Source organism: Leucoraja erinacea, chromosome 1, assembly GCF_028641065.1.
Source record: "Leucoraja erinacea ecotype New England chromosome 1, Leri_hhj_1, whole genome shotgun sequence".
Taxonomy (NCBI): Eukaryota; Metazoa; Chordata; class Chondrichthyes; order Rajiformes; family Rajidae; genus Leucoraja; species Leucoraja erinaceus.
The window spans coordinates 71,466,227-71,488,556 of NC_073377.1; the positions used below are offsets into that span (position 1 = coordinate 71,466,227).

Below are 22,330 nucleotides of genomic sequence, written 5' to 3' on the forward strand. Positions count from 1 at the left end.
CAGGAATTAATAAAGTCAAAAAGTAATAATCACTTCCAAACACCATTTAAATCACGAAAAAGTATCACAGGAGCATTAACAAATAGAAAATTAAACCACAGTAATAATATTCATGAAATAGAACAGATAATTTGGATTGTCATGAATCAAATAGATCAATTCAAATAAATCCTTTACGCTTGCACTCAAATCAATTTTAACATCCCTGACATGAAAACAATGATTTATGAACTGGGATGGGAACTTGAATGTGCACGCATAAGCATCAATAGCAGAAACTCATGGTTAATTCAGAGGATTATGCTATTTCCCACAATAGTTTTATTGTTAACCAATTTTAAGAGTCAATGTAGACTTCTTGTTTTATTGAACAGTAGACAATAACAGAACAATTTAAGTGTGGGAATGCATATGGCATTCAATTGAGTTTTTAAATCCTGAAATATAATTTTCATTTTATGATTCATGGTTGTAAAACAAAGACTAATGTATTTCTCTCATTTATCATCAGTTTGGAAGAAGGAACCAGAAATTAGGCCTGGGAAATTATGCAGTAATTACTAGGGGGCTTAAAGGTATACAGCATTTATGTCACCTATTCCATCTATCCAGAGATGCTGCCTGTCCTGCTGAGTTACTCCAGCATCTTGTGTCACACTACTACTGCAAATTGTGTGATATATGTAACCAGGGGCCACATTTAAGAATAAGGGGTAGGCCATTTAGAACGGAGATGAGGAAAAACTTTTTCACCCAGAGAGTTGTGAATCTGTGGAATTCTCTGCCTCAAAAGGCAGTGGAGGCCGATTCTCTGGATGCTTTCAAGAGAGTTAGATAGAGTTCTTAAAGATCAAGGGATATTGGGAGAAGGCAAGAACAGGGTACTGATTGTGGTTGATCGGTTCTGGCTCGAAGGGCCAAATGGTCTATTCCTGCACCTATTGTCTATTGCCCAGAGTTCCCTGAAAGTGGCAACTCAAATAAACAATGGTAAAGAAGACACATGGTATACTTGCCCTCATCAGTCAGAGTATTGAGTACAAGAGTCAAGAAGTCATGATGCAATTTTATAGGACATTAATTCAACTACATTTGGAGTATTGTGTGCAGTTTTCTGGTCGCCCAATTACAGGAAGGATGTGGAGTCTTTGGAGAGGGTGAAAAAGAGGTATACCAGAATGCTGCCTAGATCAGAGGGTATTAGCTATAAGCAGTCAGTCAGAATCATGTAGCACGGAAGCAGGGCCTTTGGTCCAACTTGCCCATGTCATCCAAGATACCCTATATTGCCCATGTCGTCCAAGATGCCCAAGATGTCCCACCTGCCTGTATTTGGCCCTTAGCCCTATAAACCTTTCCTATCCCTGTACTTGCCCAAGTGTATTTTAAATGTTGTCATAGAACCTGCCTCAACAACTTCCTCTGTAAGCTCCTTCCACATACCCTGTGTGCGAAAGTTGTTCTCAATTTCTATAGCTAATACCTCTAATCTAGGCAGCATTCTGGTATTCCTCTTTTTCACCCTCTCCAAAGAATCCACATCCTTCCTGTAATTGGGCGACCAGAAAACTGCACAATACTCTAATTTCTTATTAAATTATTCCCCTCTCACTTTAATCCTATGTCCTCTGGTTTTTGATTCCCCAACTCTGGGTAAAAAACTCTGTGCATTCACTCTGGGAAATCTGAACAACCAGAAACAAAGATTGCAAACAAAATGGGAAACACTGCCCAGTCCATCACAGATATTGACCTCTTGATGATCAAAGGTACTTACAAGAGTTGCTGCCTCAAAAACATAGCCAGCATCAGAGACTTACACCACCCAGGCCATGCTCTCATTTCACTCCTGCCACTGGGAACGTATCAAAGTCTGAAAACTGTAAGCTTAGGAGCAGCTTTTTCCCTACAACCATCAGGCTATTAAACATTACAACCCCCAAATAGGCTCTAAACTAATAAAGACATTGTTTTTTTTACATTTATACACTGAACTTTTTCTTTCTTTATTATGGGGTTTACAGAGTTCTAAGTTTACAAATCAGTTGTGCTGCTTGTGCAAGTAAGGATTTCATTATTCCATTTTGGGACATATGACAAAATATTCTTGAATCTATTCCCCTCGTGATCTTATACACCTCTAAGGTCACCCATTATCCTCCTGTGCTCCAAGGAATAGTCCTAGCCTACCCAAACTTTCCCAATAGCTGAACACCTGGACAAACCTGGCAAAATCCTTATAAATCTTCTCTGCACTTTTTCTAGCTTAACAGCATCCTTCCTATAGCAAAGAAATATAAACTTTAACAAGACTCCAAATTCAGCCTCACCAAGGTATTGTACAATTGTAACATAACATTCCAACTTCTATATTTAATACACTGACTGCTGAAAACCTATGTACCAAAAGCTTTCTTGACCACCCTATTGACTTGCAATGCCAATTTCAAGGAATTATGCACATGCCCTTCCGGATCCTTCTGCTCTATAACACTTCCTGCCATTCACTGTGTAAGTCCTGCCCTGGTTTGACTTCTATTTATACCACCCACTTTAGTGTCATCTGCTAAATCACTAATCGTACTTTCTACATTTTCATCCAAATTATTGATAAAAATAAGAAAATGGACCCAGCAACGATCACTGAGGCACATTATTAGTCCCAGGCCTCCAGCCTGAAAAACGATACTCCAGCATCACCCTCTCCTTCCATACATGAAGCAAATTCTCTATCCAAACTTGGATTATTTTCTCTGAACGAAGGACAGGTACAAGTTTATAACATTTGAGAGGCATAGATAGGGTGGACAGTCAAAACCTTTTTTTCCCCAGGGTGGAAGTGTCAAAGATTTGAGGGCATAGCTTTCAGATAGAAGGGACAAAGTTTAAAGGAGATGTGCAGGGGTAGAAACATAGAAAATAGGTAGATTACGCCATTCGGCCCTACGAGCCAGCTATTCAATATGATCCTGGCTGATCATTCAAAATCAGTACCTCATTCTGCCTTTTCCCCTGTATCCCTTGATTCCCTTAGCCCTAAGAGCTAAATCTAACTCTCTCTTGAAAACATCCAGTGAATTGGCCTCCACTGTCTTTTGTGGCAGAGAATTCTACAGATTCACAACACTCTGGGTGAAAAGGTTTTTCATCATCTCAGTCATAAATGGCCTACCTCTTATTGGTAAGTTTTGACCCCTGATTCTGGACTCCCCCAACATCGGGAAATCTTTCCTGCATCTACCCTGTCCAATGCTCTAAGAATTTTTATATGTTTCTATAAGATCCCCTCATCCTTCTAAATTCCAGCAAATACAAGTCCAGTCGACCCATTCTTTCATCATATGTCAGTCCTGCCATCCCGGGAAATAACCTGGTGAACCTACGCTGCACTCCCTCAATAGCAATAGTGTCCTTCCTCAAATTAGGAGACCAAAATTGCACACAGTACTCCAGATGTGGTCTCACCAGCATATTTTACAACTGCAGTAGGACTTCCTTGCTCCTAAACTCAAATCCTCTCGCAATGGAGGCCAACATGCCATTGACTTTCTTCACTGCATGTTTAGTTTCAGTGACATGTACAAGCACACCTAGAACACATTGCACCTCCCTTTCTCCTAATCTGACACCATTCAGATAATAATCTGCCTTCCTATTCTTGCCACCAAAGTGGTAACCTCACATTTATCCACATTATACTGCATCTGCCATGCAGTATAATGTGGATAAATGTGAGGTTACCACTTTGGTGGCATGGATGCCCATTCATCCAACCTATCCAAGTCACCCTACAGCCTCATAGCATCCTCCTCCCAGCTCACATTGCCATCCATTGCCACATTGCTTTGTGTCATCTGTAAACTTGGAGATGTTACATTTAATTTCCTCGTATAAATCGTTAATATAATTTGACCCAGCACCGAGTCTTGCAGCACCCCACTTGTCACTGCCTGCCAATCTGAAAAGGACCCATTAATTCCTACTCTTTGCTTCCTGCCTGCCAACCAGTTCTCTAACCATGTCAATACCCTACCCCCAAAGAAGGGGCAAAGTTCTTTTTTTACATGGAGGGTGGAAGGTGCAAACAGTAAGAGGTTTTTAGATAGGCACATTGATATGCAGGGAATGGAGGGATCTGATTATGTGCAGGCAGATGAGATTAGTTTAACTTGGCATCATATTCAGCACAGACATTGTGTGCCAAACAGCCTGTTTCTGTGCTGTACTTTTCTATGTTCTAGGTGTTTAAAAACGATGTTAAAATATTTAAAAATCATCTCCTTATTCAATAAAAAAGAAACATTGATACTATAGATGTGATTTAGTTGAGCCGTTGCATTTATATTGCTTACATCAAGTTCAGAATCTGAACTTTTCAAACTTCTATTGCAGCATACTTGTTCCAACCGATTAATCCAACCCTCTTAACAGCCAGTAACACATCCATCATTATAATTTCCTGATTGCAATCAAGCGAGCAAAAAAAATAATCTAATGGCATTGAAAAAATATGGCAACTTAGTGAAGATGTTCAGGTGATCGCACTGATAATGCAAAGATAAATCTTAGTCAGATGAAAATAGTCATCATTTATTTTAAAGTCCAGTACATGAAGCATTTATGAAATATAAAAACATAGAAACATAGAGAAACATAGAAAATAGGTGCAGGAGTAGGCCATTTGGCCCTTCGAGCCTGCACCGCTAGTCAATATGATCATGGCTGATCATCCAACTCAGTATCCTGTACCTGCCTTCTCTCCTCCTCCATCCCTTTAGCCACAAGGGCCACATCTAATTCCCTCTTAAATATAGCCAATGAACTGGCCTCAACTACTTTCTGTGGCAGAGAATTCCACAGATTCATCTGTGTGAAAAATGTTTTTCTCATCTCGGTCCTAAAAGACTTCCCCCTTATCCTTAAACTGTGACCCCTTGTTCTGGACTTCCCCAACATTGGGAACAATCTTCCTGCATCCAGCCTGTCCAACCCCTTAAGAATTTTGTAAGTTTCTATAAGATCCCCCCCTCAATCTTCTAAATTCTAGCAAATACAAGCCGAGTCTATCCAGTTTTTCTTCATATGAAAGTCCAGCCATCCCAGGAATCAGTCTGGTGAACCTTCTCTGTACTCCCTCTATGGCAAGAATGTCTTTCCTCAGATTAAGAGACCAAAACTGTATGCAATACTCCAGGTGTGGTCTCACCAAGGCCCTGTAAACTGCAGTAGAACCTCCCTGCTCCTATACTCAAATCCTTTTGCTATGAATGCTAACATACCATTCACTTTCTTCACTGCCTGCTGCACCTGCATGAGTACTTTCAATGACTGGTGTACCATGACACCCAGGTCTCGTTGCATCTCCCCTTTTCCTAATTCAGCCACTATTCAGATAATAGTCTACTTTCCAGATTTTGCCACCAAAGTGGGTAACCTCACATTTCTCCACATTATACTATATCTGCCATGCCTTTTCCCACTCGCGCAACCTATCCAAGTCACCTTGCAGCCTCCTAGCATCCTCCTCACAGCTAACACTGCCCCCCAGCTTCGTGTCATCCGCAAACTTGGAGATGTTGCATTCAATTCCCTCGTCCAAATCATTAATATATATTGTAAATAGCTGGGGTCCCAGCACCGAGCCTTGCGTTACCCCACTAGTCACTGCCTGCCATTCGTTCTGTATCCACATCAATACCGAACCCCCAATACCGTGTGCTTTAAGTTTGCATACTAATCTCTTATGTGGGACCTTGTCGAAAGCCTTCTGAAAGTCCAGATATAACACACCCACTGGTTCTCTCCACTCTACTCGTTACATCCTCGATAAATTATATAAGATTTGTCAGACATGATTTACCTTTCATAAATCCAGGCTGACTTTGTCCAATGATTTCACCACTTTCCAAATGTGCTGCTATCCCATCTTTAATAACTGACTCTAGCATTTTCCCCACTACCGATGTTAGACTAACTGGTCTGAAATTCCCCGTTTTCTCTCTCCCTCCCTTTTTAAAAAGTGGGGTTACATTAACTACCCTCCAATCCTCAGGAACTACTCCAGAATCTAAAGAGTTTTGAAAAATTATCATTAATGCATCCACTATTTCTGGGGCTACTTCCTTAAGCACTCTGGGATGCAGCCTATCTGGCCCTGGGGATTTATCAGCCTTTAATCCATTCAATTTACCTAACACCACTTCCAGGCTAACCTGGATTTCACTCAGTTCCTCCATCTCATTTGACACCCGGTCCCCTGCTATTTCCAGCAGATTATTTATATCAGATTAAATTCAGTCAGATTAGATAAACACAGTCAGATTAAAACTAGATACTCAGCTGTATCGGAAACTGGCCATGAACCAAGAGTATTTTGTTGTACTCACCAAGATACCGCCCTGAGGGCCATTTCTTGTCGAGTCTGCCATTCCAAAATAATGCTAGAAGAGAAACAAAATGTTAGTTAATCAAACATATCCTAAAAGAGAAAAACTAGGAATTCCAGATGCTGAAGAATGAGGGTTTAGTTTAGAGATACAGCATGGATACAGTACCTTCAGCCATTTGAGTTCACACCGACCATTCATCACCCATTCATACTAGTTTTGTTATCCAGGAAGATACAAGGAATTTCAGATGCAGGTTTACAAAAAAGAGACAGAGCACAGGTAACTCAGCAGGTCAAGCAGCATCTCAGAAGAACATGGAAAAGTGACGTCTCAGGTCGGGACCCTTATTTGATTGTAGGGAGAGGAAAAAAGCTGGAAGAGTGAAGGGGCAAGACAAAGTCAGGCAGGTAATAGGTTGCCACGGGTGGGGGGCTTTTTTTGATAGGCAGATGAAGGACCCAGCCCAGAGATGAAAAGACAGGTGTGAGACAAAATAATTGAAGTTGCAAATTGTGAAGCTAGAGAAAGGAATGCAGATGGAAGGGAAGTGGGAGAAATAGCTGAAAGTCCAGGTGGGGCACAAGAGAGGCGGGAGGGGGGTTGTGGCAAAAAGGGGTAGAGGTTTGTAGTTATCTAATGTTAGAAAATGCAATATTCATACCATTGGGTTGTAAGCGACCCAGTATGAGGTGTAGTTCCACCACTTTGCGTGTAGCATCACTCTGGCAATGGAGCATGGAGGAGGCCCAGGACAAGTGTCCCGATCCAAAACACCACCTATCTACCTTCTCCAGAGATGCTGCTTGACCTACTGAGTTACTCCAGCGTTGTGCATCTCTTTTATTATCGCACTTTCTCATCCACTTCCTGTGCATTAAGGGCAGTTTAATAAAGAGCAATTTTACAGAATCCAAAAATTAACCTTTTAACCTACAGGTCTTTGGGATGAGAGAGGAATCTGAGGCACATGGAGGAAATCCATGCTGTCACAAGTTGAACAGACAGACAGCACCCGAGGTCAAGGTCGAACAAAATTCTCTGGAGCTGAGGAAGAAGCTCTACCAGCTGTGCTGCTATGCCGCCAAGCTAATTGATTTAAGATAACTCGCCTAAATTATAATTTAATTGAACTAAAGACTTTAATATTTGAGTGAAGAAACATAACAGCAGGAAAGTGAGCAATGCACTTTTTGAAAATAATGTTTGCTCTATAACAATGAAGTCTAATAATTTTATAAAACAAACTAGCTCACATGATATCAATTCTGTGGTCATTTCATCTTATGATTTACATGCATGATTAATTTAAATTTAATGTCTGTTTTCCTCAGGATCAAGGGGAACAACAGTTTAGTTAAATATCATTCTGTGTTATATCATTTGTAAATTTATTTCTCTAATTACATTTTCAATGTTTCTGAACATTAACTATTGAAATATAGCAGCTAACAAAGCATAAAAACATAACTTAGACCAAAATCAAGGCTTTTTTGAAAAGTTAGTTCAGGTGCAACATTTGCTCTCCATCAACCAGCTCAAGATAGAAAGAATGTTGCAGAAAGCCAGAGAGCCTTGCCATTTAGAATTGGGAACAGACTGATGAGCATGTCAAAATTGGTAGTAGATCCATCAAAAAGAAACATACTTATTATGTAGATTGGCTCCTCGCCTTACAGTGCCCTCCATAATGTTTGGGACAAATACCTGTCATTTATTTATTTGCCTCTGTACTCCACAATTTGAGATTTGCCCCCCCCCCACTATTTCAGGGCACCATAATGTTTGGGACACAGCAATGTTATGTAAATGAAACTAGTCATGTTTAGTATTTTGTTGCATACCCTTTGAATGTAATGACTGCATGAAGTCTGCGATGTATGGACATCCCCAGTTGCTGGGTGTCCTCTCCGGTGATGCTCTGACAGGCCTGTATTGCAGCCAACTTTAGCTCATGCTCATTTCGGGGGTTAGTCCCCTTCAGTTTTCTTTTCAGCATATAAAAAGCTTGCTCAATTGTGTTCAGATCAGGTGATTGACTTGGCCACTCAAGAATTGACCATTATCTAGCTTTGAAAAACTCCTTTGTTGCTTTAACAGTATGTTTAGGATCATTATCTTGCTGTAGAATTAACTGCCGGTCAATAAAATTGAGGTATTTGTTTGAACTTGAGCAGATAGGATGTGTCTTTACACTTCAGAATTCATTATGCTACTACCATCAGCAGTTGTATCATCAATAAAGATAATAATAATAATAATAATCTTTATTTATATAGCACTTTTCAACAAAACCAGTATTTGAACCAAAGTGCTTTACAGAGATTGATTAAATTAATTGAACAGATCAAATGTCAATATATCCATACAAAACAAAAAAGAGAAAAAAGACACAGAACAGTACACTATAGAAATCAACATGAAACGTCCCCCCACAGCAGAATTCACTGTGAGGGAAGGCACTAAAAAGACCTTTTTCCCCCTCATAGTCCAAGTGTGGTCGGGCTCTTTTAAGGCCTTCTTGCCAAACTGTAACCTGGCCATCCTATATTTGCAGCGAACCAGTGGTTTGCATCTTGCAGTGTAGCCTCTGTATTTCTGCTCATGAAGTCTTCTGCAGATAGTGGTCCCTTGACAAATCCACACCTGACTCCTGAAGAGTGTGTTGAAATCTGTCCGACAGGTGTTTGGGGATTTTTCTTTGTTAGCCGAGCTCAGAATTCTTCTGTCATCCCAGTGCCCTGTGGAGGTCTTCCTTGGCCTGCCCAGCCCCTTTGCGATTCCCAGTAAGCTCACCAGCTGCCCGGCAATTATGTTCCAAACTGTTGCTTTTGGTAAGCGCACAAGAGGACGAAGAAGCGGTCTCTAACAGTTTTTTATTCTTATTTCTCAGTCTCATAATGGCTTCTTTGACTTTCATTGGCTCAACTTTGGTCCCCATGTTGATAAACTTCTATAAAAGTTCCCACGGAAGGTGATGGAAAGACTGGAGGGAAAGAAAGGGCGGTGCTGAGAGCTCCATATACAACTGCATGAACCCCCGCAGTCCGCCATCTTAAAAACACCTAAGGAGCAAGGGGGATAGAGTGACCAGTGTGAAGCCATACATGCCCCCAAACATTACCACCGTGTTTCCCTGAAATGGAGAACTATGGATAAACACAGCTGTAATACAAGTTAATCTTGGTGAAACCAAAAGTATAAAAATGGCCTTTAATAAAATCTGACAATGTGCACTTTTAAGTACTTCATGGCAAACTGTTATTGGCTAGCCTACAAATACGGCAAATTGTGGTTTGCATCTTGCAGTGGCCTCTAAATTTCTGCTCATGAAGGTCTGCAGATTGGTCATTGAAACATCCACACCTGGCTCCTGTAGAGTGTAGTCTGATCTGTGAACAGGTGTTTGGGGACCTTTGGTATAGAGAGAATTCTTTGTCATCATTGTGACAATTCCTTTGCCAGCCCCTTTGCGTTGTAAATAAATATCTTATGTTCCAAACAGTTGATTTTGCCCTAAGGTTTGCCCTATGTCTTAACAGTTTTTACTTATTTCTCAGTCTCATAATGGCTTCTTTGTTTGGCTTCGGTCCCCATAGTTGATTTTCTAGAACGGATTTCCTGTATGAAAGATGGTTGAAGGGAAGTTGAGATCACTAACCTGCATAAAGTTAAACACAAAAATCACCACCTTTTGTGCATGGTCCCAAACATTATGTGCCCAATGGGGAGAATATGTATAAACACAGCTGTATTCAATTCACTATCACTGTATAAAAAACCATCATGCTCACATGTCATATATCAAACAACATCTGTAAAGCAGGAATAAATTTAAGCAAAGAGGCAAATAAAAATGATGGTCTTTGTCCCAAACATTATGGAGGGACACTGTATATACAGTCTGTGCATGTGAACAAGCAATTGGGAGACCAGTGGTATGAATTTGTCAATTGTGACAATTCTTGAATGGTTGAAATAAATATCTTGGTTTAACTACGTTGCCCTTGTTTGCCCTATGTTTTTATTTACATTTCTGACTTATGCACTGTTTGGGTTCGGAATAGTTTTCAAGAACGGATGACCTGTATGACATTGTTGAAGGGAAGTTTATCACTAAGATAAAGTTCAAAAATCACCACATTTTGTGCAGGCTGCTATACATGTGCACAAGAGAATACTACATAGTATATTCAATTCACTATCACTTAAAAAACCATCATGCTCACATTTCATATATCAAACAACTCTGTAAAGCAGGAATAAATTAAGAAAGTGCTAAAAAAAATTTGCCGAGCTCCGATTTCCTCCACATCCCAAAAATATGCAGATTGATGGGACATGGAGGAAATGGGACAAAATATAAATTGCCTGTTGCACGTGGATGGTAGGTAAAATCGGGGGAATTTCATGGCCACTTGGGGAGAACAAAATGGGTTGTAATAGGATTGGTGTAAAAATGAATACTTGACAGTCAACAGATAGCCAGTGGTCAAAGCCTGTTTCTGTGCTATTTCTGACTGTGGTTCTGATATGCATGAAAATGCAAATAGGAGATGAATAAAAACAAGAGAAAAAAAATGCCAGAACTGTGAGATAGAGATACAAAACATTCAAGATGCTGGAAATCTGAAATAAAATATATAAAGTTGTAAATATTCAGGTCGTCAACCAATAACTCTATTTTGTTTACTCCATAGATAAGAATAAAGCAGAAAATGAACAAGGTGCAGTGTACATTTCAAAATGTCACAATGACAAAGCAATTAGTAATTTTTCATTGAAGTACTAAATTTTTTATTATACAGTACGAAACGAGTAATCAAATTCAAAGGGTCACAATACTTAATCTAGTTTGCTTGAACAAAAGAAGAGCTGTGGACTTTATCAAATAAGCAAAAATTATAGCTGATATCAATTTCAACTATTTTTCATATTTTGTTCTCCTTTTACTCAATATTTCTTCCTTGACGCTTCACAGCTAATCTGTCCTGAGTCAATTTCCCATTTGGCACAACTGGATCTAGAACCCAGCAGTGTAGTTTCAAATGTATCATCACATGATTAGTAACTATGCTACCTATTTTAGGAACATTTGAATTAAGAAAGAGAAGGCCATTTGTTCCTTATGTCTTCTCTGCCATTCCATAAGATCAGTGGTGCTCTTTTAATTTAATGCTACTTTCATGCACTCATTTAATATCCCTCAATTCCATAATGTTTAAACGCCTACTGACCTCTTTCTTTAATATATTCAGTGACTGAGCCTTCACAGCCAATTTTAACAAAGAATTCTCAAAGACTTAAGGGCCTGTCCCACTTGGGCGTCATTTGCGCGACAGTCCGTAGTGATTGACACGCGACGGTCGCATGCAAATCACGCGTCATCGTGCGTCAGCACAGCCGTCTGGTGCACGTGACGTCATTAGAATACCCTGCTTCCCTATTCTGCATCATGACCATCATGGAAGATCTACAGATTGTATTGCTACAGCAACAACAGAGACTGCTGTTAGCAGCAGCCCTCATACTTACAGATCAGCCAGGCAGGAGTACACCAAGAAAGGCTAGCAAGAAACCCAGAAGAGGTTAGTGTGGACGAGGTTAGAGGTTACATGACGCGTAAAAGGCGGGCCGACTGCGTATGGGCTGCGCGCGGCATGCATGTTTACGGACGTTGACGCACGGTGACATAGCCATACGTCACCACGCGATACAGCGTGTGTAGCCAATGCATCAGCGTGCATAAGCGATACGTCACGCAGGTGGCATGCGAGGATTTTGGTACACTACATGTGATTCCACGCGTCACCATGCGCTATGCGTGCATCACTCACGCGCCCCACACGCGTCGACCAATTTTCTACATGACGCGTAACCATATAACAATTACAGCACGGAAACAGGCCATCTCGGCCTTACAAGTCCGTGCCGAACAACATTTTTTCCCTTAGTCCCACCTGCCTGCACTCATACCATAACCCTCCATTCCCTTCTCATCCATATGCCTATCCAATTTATTTTTAAATGATACCAACGAACCTGCCGCCACCACTTCCACTGGAAGCTCATTCCACACCGCTACCACTCTCTGAGTAAAGAAGTTCCCCCTCATGTTACCCCTAAACTTCTGTCCCTTAAAATGAGGCGTAAATGAGGCGCAAATGATACCCAAGTGTGAAGCTCTATAAGGCCCTTTACTATCTTCCAGGTGAAGAGAATTTTTCAGTCCTCAATGGCTGACTATTGAGACCATGTGATGCTTCAGACTCTGATCTATGTCAAGACCCATAAAAATGTTGTATGCTTCATTAAGAGCTTTTAGCATTCTTCTAAAGTCAAGTAAAAGCGGTCTGTTTCATCTCTCATATGAGAGACCCACCATCCAAGGGATCTGTCTGAAGAACCCTTTTCCTTTCATCTAATCCCATTTAACTCCTGGTAGCCAGAGTGTGATGTATCTGTAATGTACTATCATTGAATGTATTAGAATGGAATTTGGGATGTATAGGGAGGTTTCACGGTAGTCGGGTCACGACCCATGACCCGTACTGTTGCTACGCTACTCCAAATGGATTACACGCATGAACTGCAGGTAGGCACTTACCATTGTTTCCAGCGTAGCGGGCCCGTTAAAACCCGCTGAAATTGTCAATTTTTGCACTGTAAATAATTATGGAAATCGGGATAAGCGTGTGGACATTTAGCCTACTTCAGAAATAAAATGAAAACGCATCTGAAGAAAAATTTACAGCCAGATTTATCACTTCTGAGAATTTTTAGATGCCAAAGGAATCAAGAAAAAACACAAATAATGCCTTACTTGATGAAATGCAGTGAGCAAACGCGATAATTCCCAATATTTTCAATGTTTACCAAGCACTTTAGCTGCTGTAGTCCCTTCAGTTCTCGCTTCTCTATACCTTCATTTCACTTCACGTTTGGAATTCTAAAGTTGGGTACATGTCTCTCACACTTACCCCGACTCCCACAATTTTTTTCAGCGCAAAAATTCAACATTTTGGCGGTTTTTAACAGGTAGGAAAGTACGCGTTTCTGGCATTAATAACATATACCGGAAGTGACGGATGTCTTCCAGTTGGATTTAGCGGCTCCGTGCATCGAGCCCTATGACCCAATGACCTTTCGTGCAACCACCCTATATGTAATGTAATATGTAATGTAAATGCCAGTGCCCCTTGAGGCCAAAAGCAGAAGCTGGCAAATGTACCTGTGCCTCATGAATGAGGTCAAGTGACTTTCTGGAAGTTTCAGTCATAGCAGATTAAACTTATCTTACACGATGGCGGATGTGAATTCATTGTGCTAGTCACAACAGGGCCTGACAGAGAACACTACACAGAGAACTGCTTTTCCTGCTTTTTGCCTTTGAAGACATCTAAAATACCATAAGATTTTCCAGCCCCCTTGCTTCCATAGCCTTGCCATATTATCTGCTTTGCCAAACCAACAGTGGTCACGTAATAAAGATACAATACACCTCTGACCTACCAATTATACCCCTGCTGGGTCTCTAAAGCACCATGGATTGTAAAAACTTAAATAAAGCAAACATGAAATGTAAATTAAAGTTACAGCAAAACTTTCATTTCTTGCAGGGGCACCCCAGGCGCAAGTTAACGAGTTGCTCTCAGAAACCTGTACCTCAGTACATGTGACAATGAACTAAACTGAACTGAGGGCCCACAGGGGCGAGGCGCTGGTTTCCTGGCAAGACTACCGGGTCAACTAGAGATTGCCGAAATTGCGGTAGGGTGGGCACACCTGTCACCCCCGTTGTCTGATGCAGGCCTCCGAGAGGAGTCCAAAGGTAGCAAAACGGTCTGACTAGACACCACACTGCAGTCAGCCTCTGAAGTTAGCTATACGAATGCATTCACCGGCACCAGCTGGGCCGAAGTCCCTATGCCCAGCCACAGGGCTCAGTGGTGGACATGTACTGTACTAATTCTTTAGAATGTTGGCCATTAAAGCTTATGACAGTGAACAAGCAGTTTCTCAATCTGCACAAACTCAGAAAGTTCTTTTCATCTCATTCAAAATTCTGAAGCTATACCCTCCCCCCTTATTCTGGTGCCTAATGAGAAGAAATACAGCAATGTCTCACAACAAATTTAGCTATCTTCAACAGGTTGTCAACAAAGCCATCCTGTTGGAAGAGGCATAGATAGATAGACTGGATAGTCAGAGGCTTTTACCTTGTACCTTCCAAAGAGTCCTCTAGGGACTATACTGGAAGTTGGACAATTTTATACTAGACAATTTTTTAATTTATCAAGCTATTAATCAAGACAAGTAACCTACAAACCTGTACATCTTTGGAATGTGTGAGGAAACCGAAGATCTCGGGGGACACCCACGTAGATCACAGGGAAAATGTACAAACTCCGTACAGACAGTGCCTGTAGTTGGGATCGAACCCGGGTCTCCGGCGCTGCATTTTGCTGTAATGCAGCAACTCTACCGCTGTGCCACCGTGACTTGGAAATGTCAAAAAGCGGGAGGGCAAAAATTTAAGGATTTTTGCGAGTCTTTTTTTAAAAACACAGTAGGTACCTGGAGAGCACTGCCAGGGTGAAGCAGGAGAAGCCAACATTTAAGAGATAGTTACACACGAACAGGCTAGGATTAGAGGGATATGGACCTCATATAGTTAGTTTGGAAGTTGGATTAAGTTCAGACTGGCATCATGGTTGGCAGAAGCATCAAGGGCCACAGGGCCTGTTCCTGCACTATACATTGCATGTTTTCAATGCAAATAGTTGGTGTCACAGCATTGATCCATGTGGCACCCAACTAGTTACTAATGGCCAATCTGAAATGTTCCATTTATCTTTGCTAATATATTACTCCCAATCACTGTTGTCATACACTCAAATATTGTATCACAACCTTTACAGTGTTGTCTTATTCAATGCCTTCTGGAAATCCAAATACACTGCATCTTTAATTCTCCTTTATCTACCTACTTCATTACATCCTTAAAGAATTCGAGCAAGTTTATCACAAATGACTTTCCTTAAATCAAATGACCCCTGCCTCCCAATCCTGGTTTCCAACACATTTCTAATGTCAAATGCTTGACTGTCTTCCCGACTTCCATCCCCCTTCTCGTGAACAGCGTGTTGCAGATGTGCAATCCTCTGGGGGCATCTTGTGAATCCGAGGGATCCCGTAAATAACAAACAACAAGTCAACTTTCAGCAATGACACTTCTTTTAAAGACTCTGCCAACCTTTGCCCGATGCACCTCGCTGCCTTCACCCAGGCGAGAGGCTGGGCCTCAACCTGCACGCACTTCATTCACCACCTTGCTGAATGCGGCGGTGATCCCACCCCAGGCCCAGGCCCAGGCCAACGTGCAGGGCCGGGTGACTATGGGCCTTGCCTCTACAAACACGGACGGGGACGTGAGGATGCACCGCACCGCACACCCGGGCGCAATGACAACCACACTGGGCCTACTCCCAGTGACTGGGGCTGAGCCGGGGCCTAGCCTCAACCTTCGTGAGAGACCGGGCGAGCGGCGACCACCACGGCTCTAGAAAGTTCCATCGTTACCCCGGCAACTGAGCGGCCGGCGGGCGGGCGGGCGGGTACCCTACCTGCTGCCGGCGCGGCGGCGGCGCAGAGTCCCCGGAGGAGGGAGGAGGTGGAGAGAGCCTGACCCGCGTGACGCTGCTCGACCCTCAGCGCAACCGAAGCTCGTACCCGCTGCTGCCCCAACGGCGATCCCTCCGCGCACGCGCGTAATTGCGCAACCCCCGCCGGGCCGGCGGGCGGCCTGAGCATGACGTGTTGCCGTAGTGACGTGTCGGCAGGGGCGTCGGCCCAAGGACGTCTCTTCCGCGCAGGCGCGTGATAGCAGCTCGCACCAAAGATACTAGAGGAGCTTCTCTGGTACCTTTAGCTCGCACCCACCTCCCTGATGTATGTGTGTAGGCAGGAACTGCAGATGCTGTTAGAGGATAGATGCTGTTAGAACTGCAGATGCTGCCGAAGATAGACACAGAATGCTGGAGTAACTAATGTTGAACATAGAAACATAGAAATTAGGTGCAGGAGTAGGCCATTCGGCCCTTCGAGCCTGCACCGCCATTCAATATGATCATGGCTGATCATCCAACTCAGTATGCCGTACCTGCCTTCTCTCCATACCCCCTGATCCCCTTAGCCACAAGGGCCACATCTAACTCCCTCTGCACTCCCTTAAATATAGCCTATAAGGCGCTGGTCAGGCCGCATTTGGAATTTTATATGCAATTTTGGACACAATACCTGAGGAAGGATGTGTTGGCTCTGGCGAGGGTCCAGAGGAGGTTTACAAGAATGATCCCAGGAATTAATAGGTTAACACATGATGAACGATTGTCAGCACAGGGCCTGTACTCGCTGGAGTTTTGAACAATGAGGGGGGACCTCATTGAAACGTACAGAATAGTGAAAGACTTGGATAGAGTGGATGTGGAGAGGATGTTTCCACTGGAGGAAGAGTCTAGGACTAGAGGTCATAGCCTCAGTATTAAAGGTCGTTCTTTTAGGAAGGAGATGATGAGGAATTTCTTTAGTCAGAGGGTAGTGAATCTGTGGGATTCTTTGTCACAGAAGGCTGTCGAGGCCGTCAGTGGATATATTTAAGGCAGAGATAGATTCTTGATTAGTACAGGTGTCTGAGGTTATGGGGAGAAGGCAAGTGAATGGGTTAGGGGGATGAGATAGATCAGCTATGATTGAATAGTGGAGTGGACTTGATGAGCCAGATGGCCTAATTCTGCTCCATTCACTTATGAACTCAGTGGGACAGGTAACATCTCTGGAGAGAAGGAATGGGTGAAGAAGAGCTGATGTGTGTGATGTGTTTGTACCTTAGGCCAAACAAGGATTTTGCTGATTTTGTAACAATAAAAGACAAAAAGTGCTCAACGGATCAGGCAGCATCCCTGCGAATCATGCATAGGTGACTTTTCAGGTCAGGACCCTTCTTCAGACTGGGCTTGGGGGAATCTGGAAAGGAGTACTGGCAGGAGAAAGCCTGCGGAAAATACGTGGATACAGGTGAAGGGGGTTTTGATAGGCAGGGATGCAAGACACAGGCTGTGAAACAAAATAAATTGTGAAGTTAGAGGAAGGAGTGATAGATAGAAGGAGGGGAGAATGGAGAAATAGGTACGAGTCCAGGTGGGGCATTGGGGAGAGAGAATGGGACAGGGAAAGAAAGGGGGTGGGGGAAGAAGGGGAGTGCCTGTAGTTACCTGAAACTGGAGAATTCAGTGTTCATACCGTTGGGTTCTAAGCTACCCAAACAGGATATGAGATGCTGTTCCTACAGTTTGCACATGGCCTCACTCTGGCAATGGAGGAGGCACAGGCTAGAAAGGTCAGTCGAAGGAGAAGGGGTGGGATGATGGTGTAGCGGTAGGGCTACTGCCTTACAGTTTCTGAGTCCCTGGTTTGATCCTGACTACGGGTGCTGCTTGTACGGACGTTGTACATTCTCCCCGTGACCTGCGTAGGTTTACCCCAAGATTAGCTTGGTATAAATGGAAATGTCACTGGTGTGTGTATGATCGTGTTAATGTGTGGGGATCGCTGGTCTGTACGGATGCGGTGGGACAAAGGGCCTGTTTCCATGCTGTATTTCTAAACTTAAAAGAATGGGAAGGGGAGTTAAAATGGTTACCAATCAGGAGATTCAGCAGGTGCAAGTGTTCAGCAGGAAGCCACATTGGGAACATCGGCTGCAGAAGATGAGGTTAGAGGAGGTGCACGTGAACCTCTGCCTCACCTGCAAGGATGGTTGAAAACCGTAGATGGAATGTGCAAGAAAGCATAGGGACAGGTATCTCCTCCAGTTGCACAGGAAAGTACCCTGGGGAGTGCGTGGTTTGGTGGGAAATGTTTAGTGAACCAAGGAGTTGCAGTGGGAGCTGTCTCTGGAAAGCATAAAAGGGTGGCGATGTGAAGATGTGAATAGTGGTTGGATCACCTTGGAGATGATGTGAGGTCGGCAAATGATGTGTTGAATTCGGAGGCTAGTGGGGTGAAAGGTGATGATCAGAGAAATAAAATAAAGTCCAAAGAGGGTAGAAGGCCAGTAGAGGGAGTCCATAAGGAGGAGGAATGTGGGTGAAGAGGTCGTCACTGGGCAGTGAGGACCCATTGCCAGTGAAAGACCCTGGCAGGTTCGGAACTCCTTCAGGTTTAGTCGTAAGAGTAAGGGCTCTGCTGAGGACTGACCATTCTTCAGAAAGAGGGAGTTTGGAGGGGAGGGGGTGATGGTGGTGAAAACCTGACGGGGTAAGAACTGAAGTCAGACCCTGGCTCAGAGTGTGGAGTCACCCTGGCTCAGTGTGGAGGGAAGCTTGGGGAACGTTGTATGGGGAGGCTTTATGGGGTACTACGGGGGTATGATGGAGGGGATATGAGGAGTGATGGTGGGAGTTAGGAGAAGTAGCACGGTCAGCATAGAGGGAATGGCAGCAGGACCCAGTGGTGCCATTATTGAGGTTCTCTTTTAGAAGAGTGGAGCAATAGAACCCAGTCCACATGACATGGTTGGAGCTGACAGCGAGGAGGTTCCCGGCCTGCAACTGCGGCTGGATCCCAGTTGTGTCGATGACCCCAACCTACATTGAATTCTCCAATTTTAGGTCATTTCAAAATTACCCCTTCTTCCCCCCCCCCCCCCATGACATTTATTTTCCCTCTTTCCTCTGTCCCAGCTGGGTTTGTATCTATTTCTCACCTGCTCTCCCCCTCCACCTACATTCCATCCTCTAGCTTCATAATTTGCAACTCTTCATTTATTAAGTCTCACACCTTCCGTCTCTTAATCTCTGGTCTTTGTCCAACCATCTGCCTCATAACCCCCCCCCCCCCTTCATCGTCCTATACAGGGACACATGACAATAAACTCACTTGAACACTTGAACTTGAACCTTCACCTGTATCAACCTATTTTCTGCCAGGCTTTGTTCTGCCCCTCCTCTCGTCCAGCTTTCTTTCCCCACAATCAATCAACTCCAGAGCCAACAATATCATGAGAGACCCCTTCCACCCCTGCAACGGACTGTTCCAGCTGCTACGATCAGGCAAACGCCTCCATTGCCATGCGGTGAGAACGGAGAGGTTGAGAAGGAGTTTCTTCCCAGAGGCCATTCGGACTTTAAACGCCTATCTCACCAGGGACTAAATCTACTGAACGTTTTTCCTTCCATTATTTATTATGTAAAAAAATATGTGTGTTATGATTGTGTTTATAGTTTGTTTGGTTGTTTGTCTTTTGCACAAATGTCCGCGAGCATTGCCACTTTCATTTCACTGCACATCTCGTATGTGTATGTGACAAATAAACTTGACTTGACTTGAAAAAAGTCCTGACCTGAAACATCACCTCGCTATGTTTGCCAGAGATACTGCCTGATCAGCTGAGTTACTCCAGCACTTTGTGTCTTATGTGGTAATTCCGTTGTCTGACCCTCCGGGCACAGTGCGAGGAGCGACATCCTGCTCAAGAGTGTTTCATTGACATTTATATGTACCGACAATGAAACAATAAACGCATATCACGCCTGAAAACACAATACACCTAGATAATATATAGTAAAAACAAATTCAGTAAGGTAAAAACACAATACTAGTGCAAAAAGACTGAAGTCCATTGTGCAACCAAACACTGTTCATGTTAGTGTGTTAGTGTGGTGTGTTTAAAAAGGTAATGGTTAGAGAGCCTGAGGCTTGATGAGAAACACTGGGCAGTGGAGTGCATGGCTGCATGGCCACCCATGCCTGGACCAGATCTGCACACTGCACCCTTTTTGCAGCTTGTGTTAGCAAATGTGAGGAAATTGGAATAGGATCAACCTCTCCAGCTGCCCCACCATCTGTCCCAGACATCAACCAACCTTCTCTGCCAGTTACCCACTGCTGTCAATTTCCTGATCTTTCAAAAAAAAATTGCTGATAGTTTTCTGATCTTTCAAAAAAATGTAATCTAGCCTTCATAAACATTCAGTAGACAATTACAGAGATTTGCCAATGTCATTCTTTGCACAGATTTAAACTTTGCAATTCACCTAGCATCAATAGCCATTTGTGAAAGGGCGTTTCAAAAACGTCAAGTTTTGCATGCAGAATTTTATTTGAATTCCTTATAGGATAGGCTCTAATTTTTAGAATTTTCTCAGTTCTGGGCAGAAGGCTTTTTAAACAAATTTATATTTCTTATGCCCAATAATGAATTTTAATGCAGTTTTTCTATTTTTCCTGGATGAAACTTTCACTGTGTTTTATGAATCTTTACAGAATAATATTGCAGATAGGAAGGGACTGTCGACCCTTTGTGCTAAGCTTTACTCTATGAATAGTATAATAACAAGTGGACTAGCAATTGAAAGGCTTCAGTGACTGCATTTTCTACAATGTATCAGCATACCTAATATTTACATTTATTACATTTTGTGTTCACCTTTTATTATCAGAAACTGGCATTTCAAAAGTGCTGAAAGATGTATGAAAAAAAAAGGGTTTTCACTAAGAATATACTTACCTTTTAAAATGTGTACTAAGATATATTTTTTTAATTTCAAGATCTTATACGATTTCTGATTTTCCATTGTTTCACCATTGCAGACTGTGCTTGCAGCTCTCTCAACATTGTTCTGAAAATAATTTTCAATAATTTCATGTCTACCTCGTGTAAGATCCTTGTGAAACTATGCTTCTTTCACTGTCTTTACTGTCTCAGTGATAGTATTTGATGTATTATTATGCTGTGAAATGACAGGACATTTTACTATGTTATACAAACTCTAAAACAAGTTGTCAGTTTCTCAAAATGCAGAAACAGAATATCTCAATATGGTCTTGATACTGCATAATATGTGGAGAGATTTCAACCAATTTTGGCACCTTTGTGAACTGACATCTAGTCAATCCGTGGGGATTTGATTTTCTTTGGGGTATTTTCTCAAAATATTTTTGAGTAGCCAACCCCTCCCTGGGCCCTTTTGCCAACAACTGCAGGAGATGTAACACCTGAGTTTGAGTTTAGTTTATTGTCACGTGTATCGAGGTTAAGTGAAAAGCTTTGGTTGCATGCTAACCAGTCAGCGAAAAGACAATCCATGATTACAATCGAGCCATCCACAGTGTACAGATAATTGATAAAAGGAATAATGTATGTAAGAGATAATGCAAGATAAAGCCAGTAAAGTCAGATTAAAGACAGTCCAAAGATCTCCAATGAGATAGATGATAGGTCAGACTGCTCTCAAACCATGCTGTGATGCATCCCGATAAAATGCCTCTGCGACGCATCTGTAGAAGTTGGTGAGAGTTGTTGAGGACATGCCAAACCTCCTAAAGGGGCTGTCCCACTGTGGCTACCTAATCTGTGAGTTTAGAAGAGTTTGCCCTCGACTCAAACTCACAGCATGGCCGGCACATAGTCCTAGGAAGTCCTATGAGGTCACTGGACCTCTCCTTCATGCTCGAGGGAAGTTCCCGCATACTCGCGGCCTCAGCTAGGTCGCGGAAAAAATTTCAGCATGTTTAAAAGCTCGTACTGCAGTGGAGTGGGATCGCTATTTGGTTACAGGCAGTCGAGGGCAGCCGCAGGCAATCTCCTTCGCAGACCGGGCATTTTAATTGGCTCATTGGAGTTTTCAGGACCAAGGAAACCGACCAGTCAGTAAAATGCCCGCTAAACTTTATTAAACGTTGCCTGACTTCTTAAAAGTGTCACCACTCCTTCTCCCCCCCCCTCTACCCCCCCCCTCCCCCCTTTTCTCTCCCCCCCTTTCTCTCCCCCCCTTCTCTCCCCCCCTTCTCTCCCCCCCTTCTCTCCCCCCCCCACTCTCCCCCCCTTTCTCTCCCCCCCCTTCTTCTCCCCCCCCCTTCTCTCCCCTCCCCCCTCTCTCTCC

The 22,330-nt window shown here is 43.0% G+C and overlaps 1 protein-coding gene across 1 annotated transcript in view; it reads right to left on the reverse strand.

The window, feature by feature from the left end:
- Positions 1–16,168, reverse strand: part of tmem33 (transmembrane protein 33) — a 34,009-nt gene extending 17,841 nt beyond the window's left edge. The window contains exons 1-2 of the mRNA XM_055636987.1: positions 16,013–16,168; positions 6,387–6,440 (exon numbers count right to left, since the gene is read on the reverse strand). Coding sequence (XP_055492962.1) covers positions 6,387–6,428 — 42 coding nt within the window. The 5' untranslated portion in view covers positions 6,429–6,440; positions 16,013–16,168. The remainder of the gene's footprint in view (positions 1–6,386; positions 6,441–16,012) is intronic.
- Between the last annotated feature and the right edge of the window lie 6,162 nt (positions 16,169–22,330).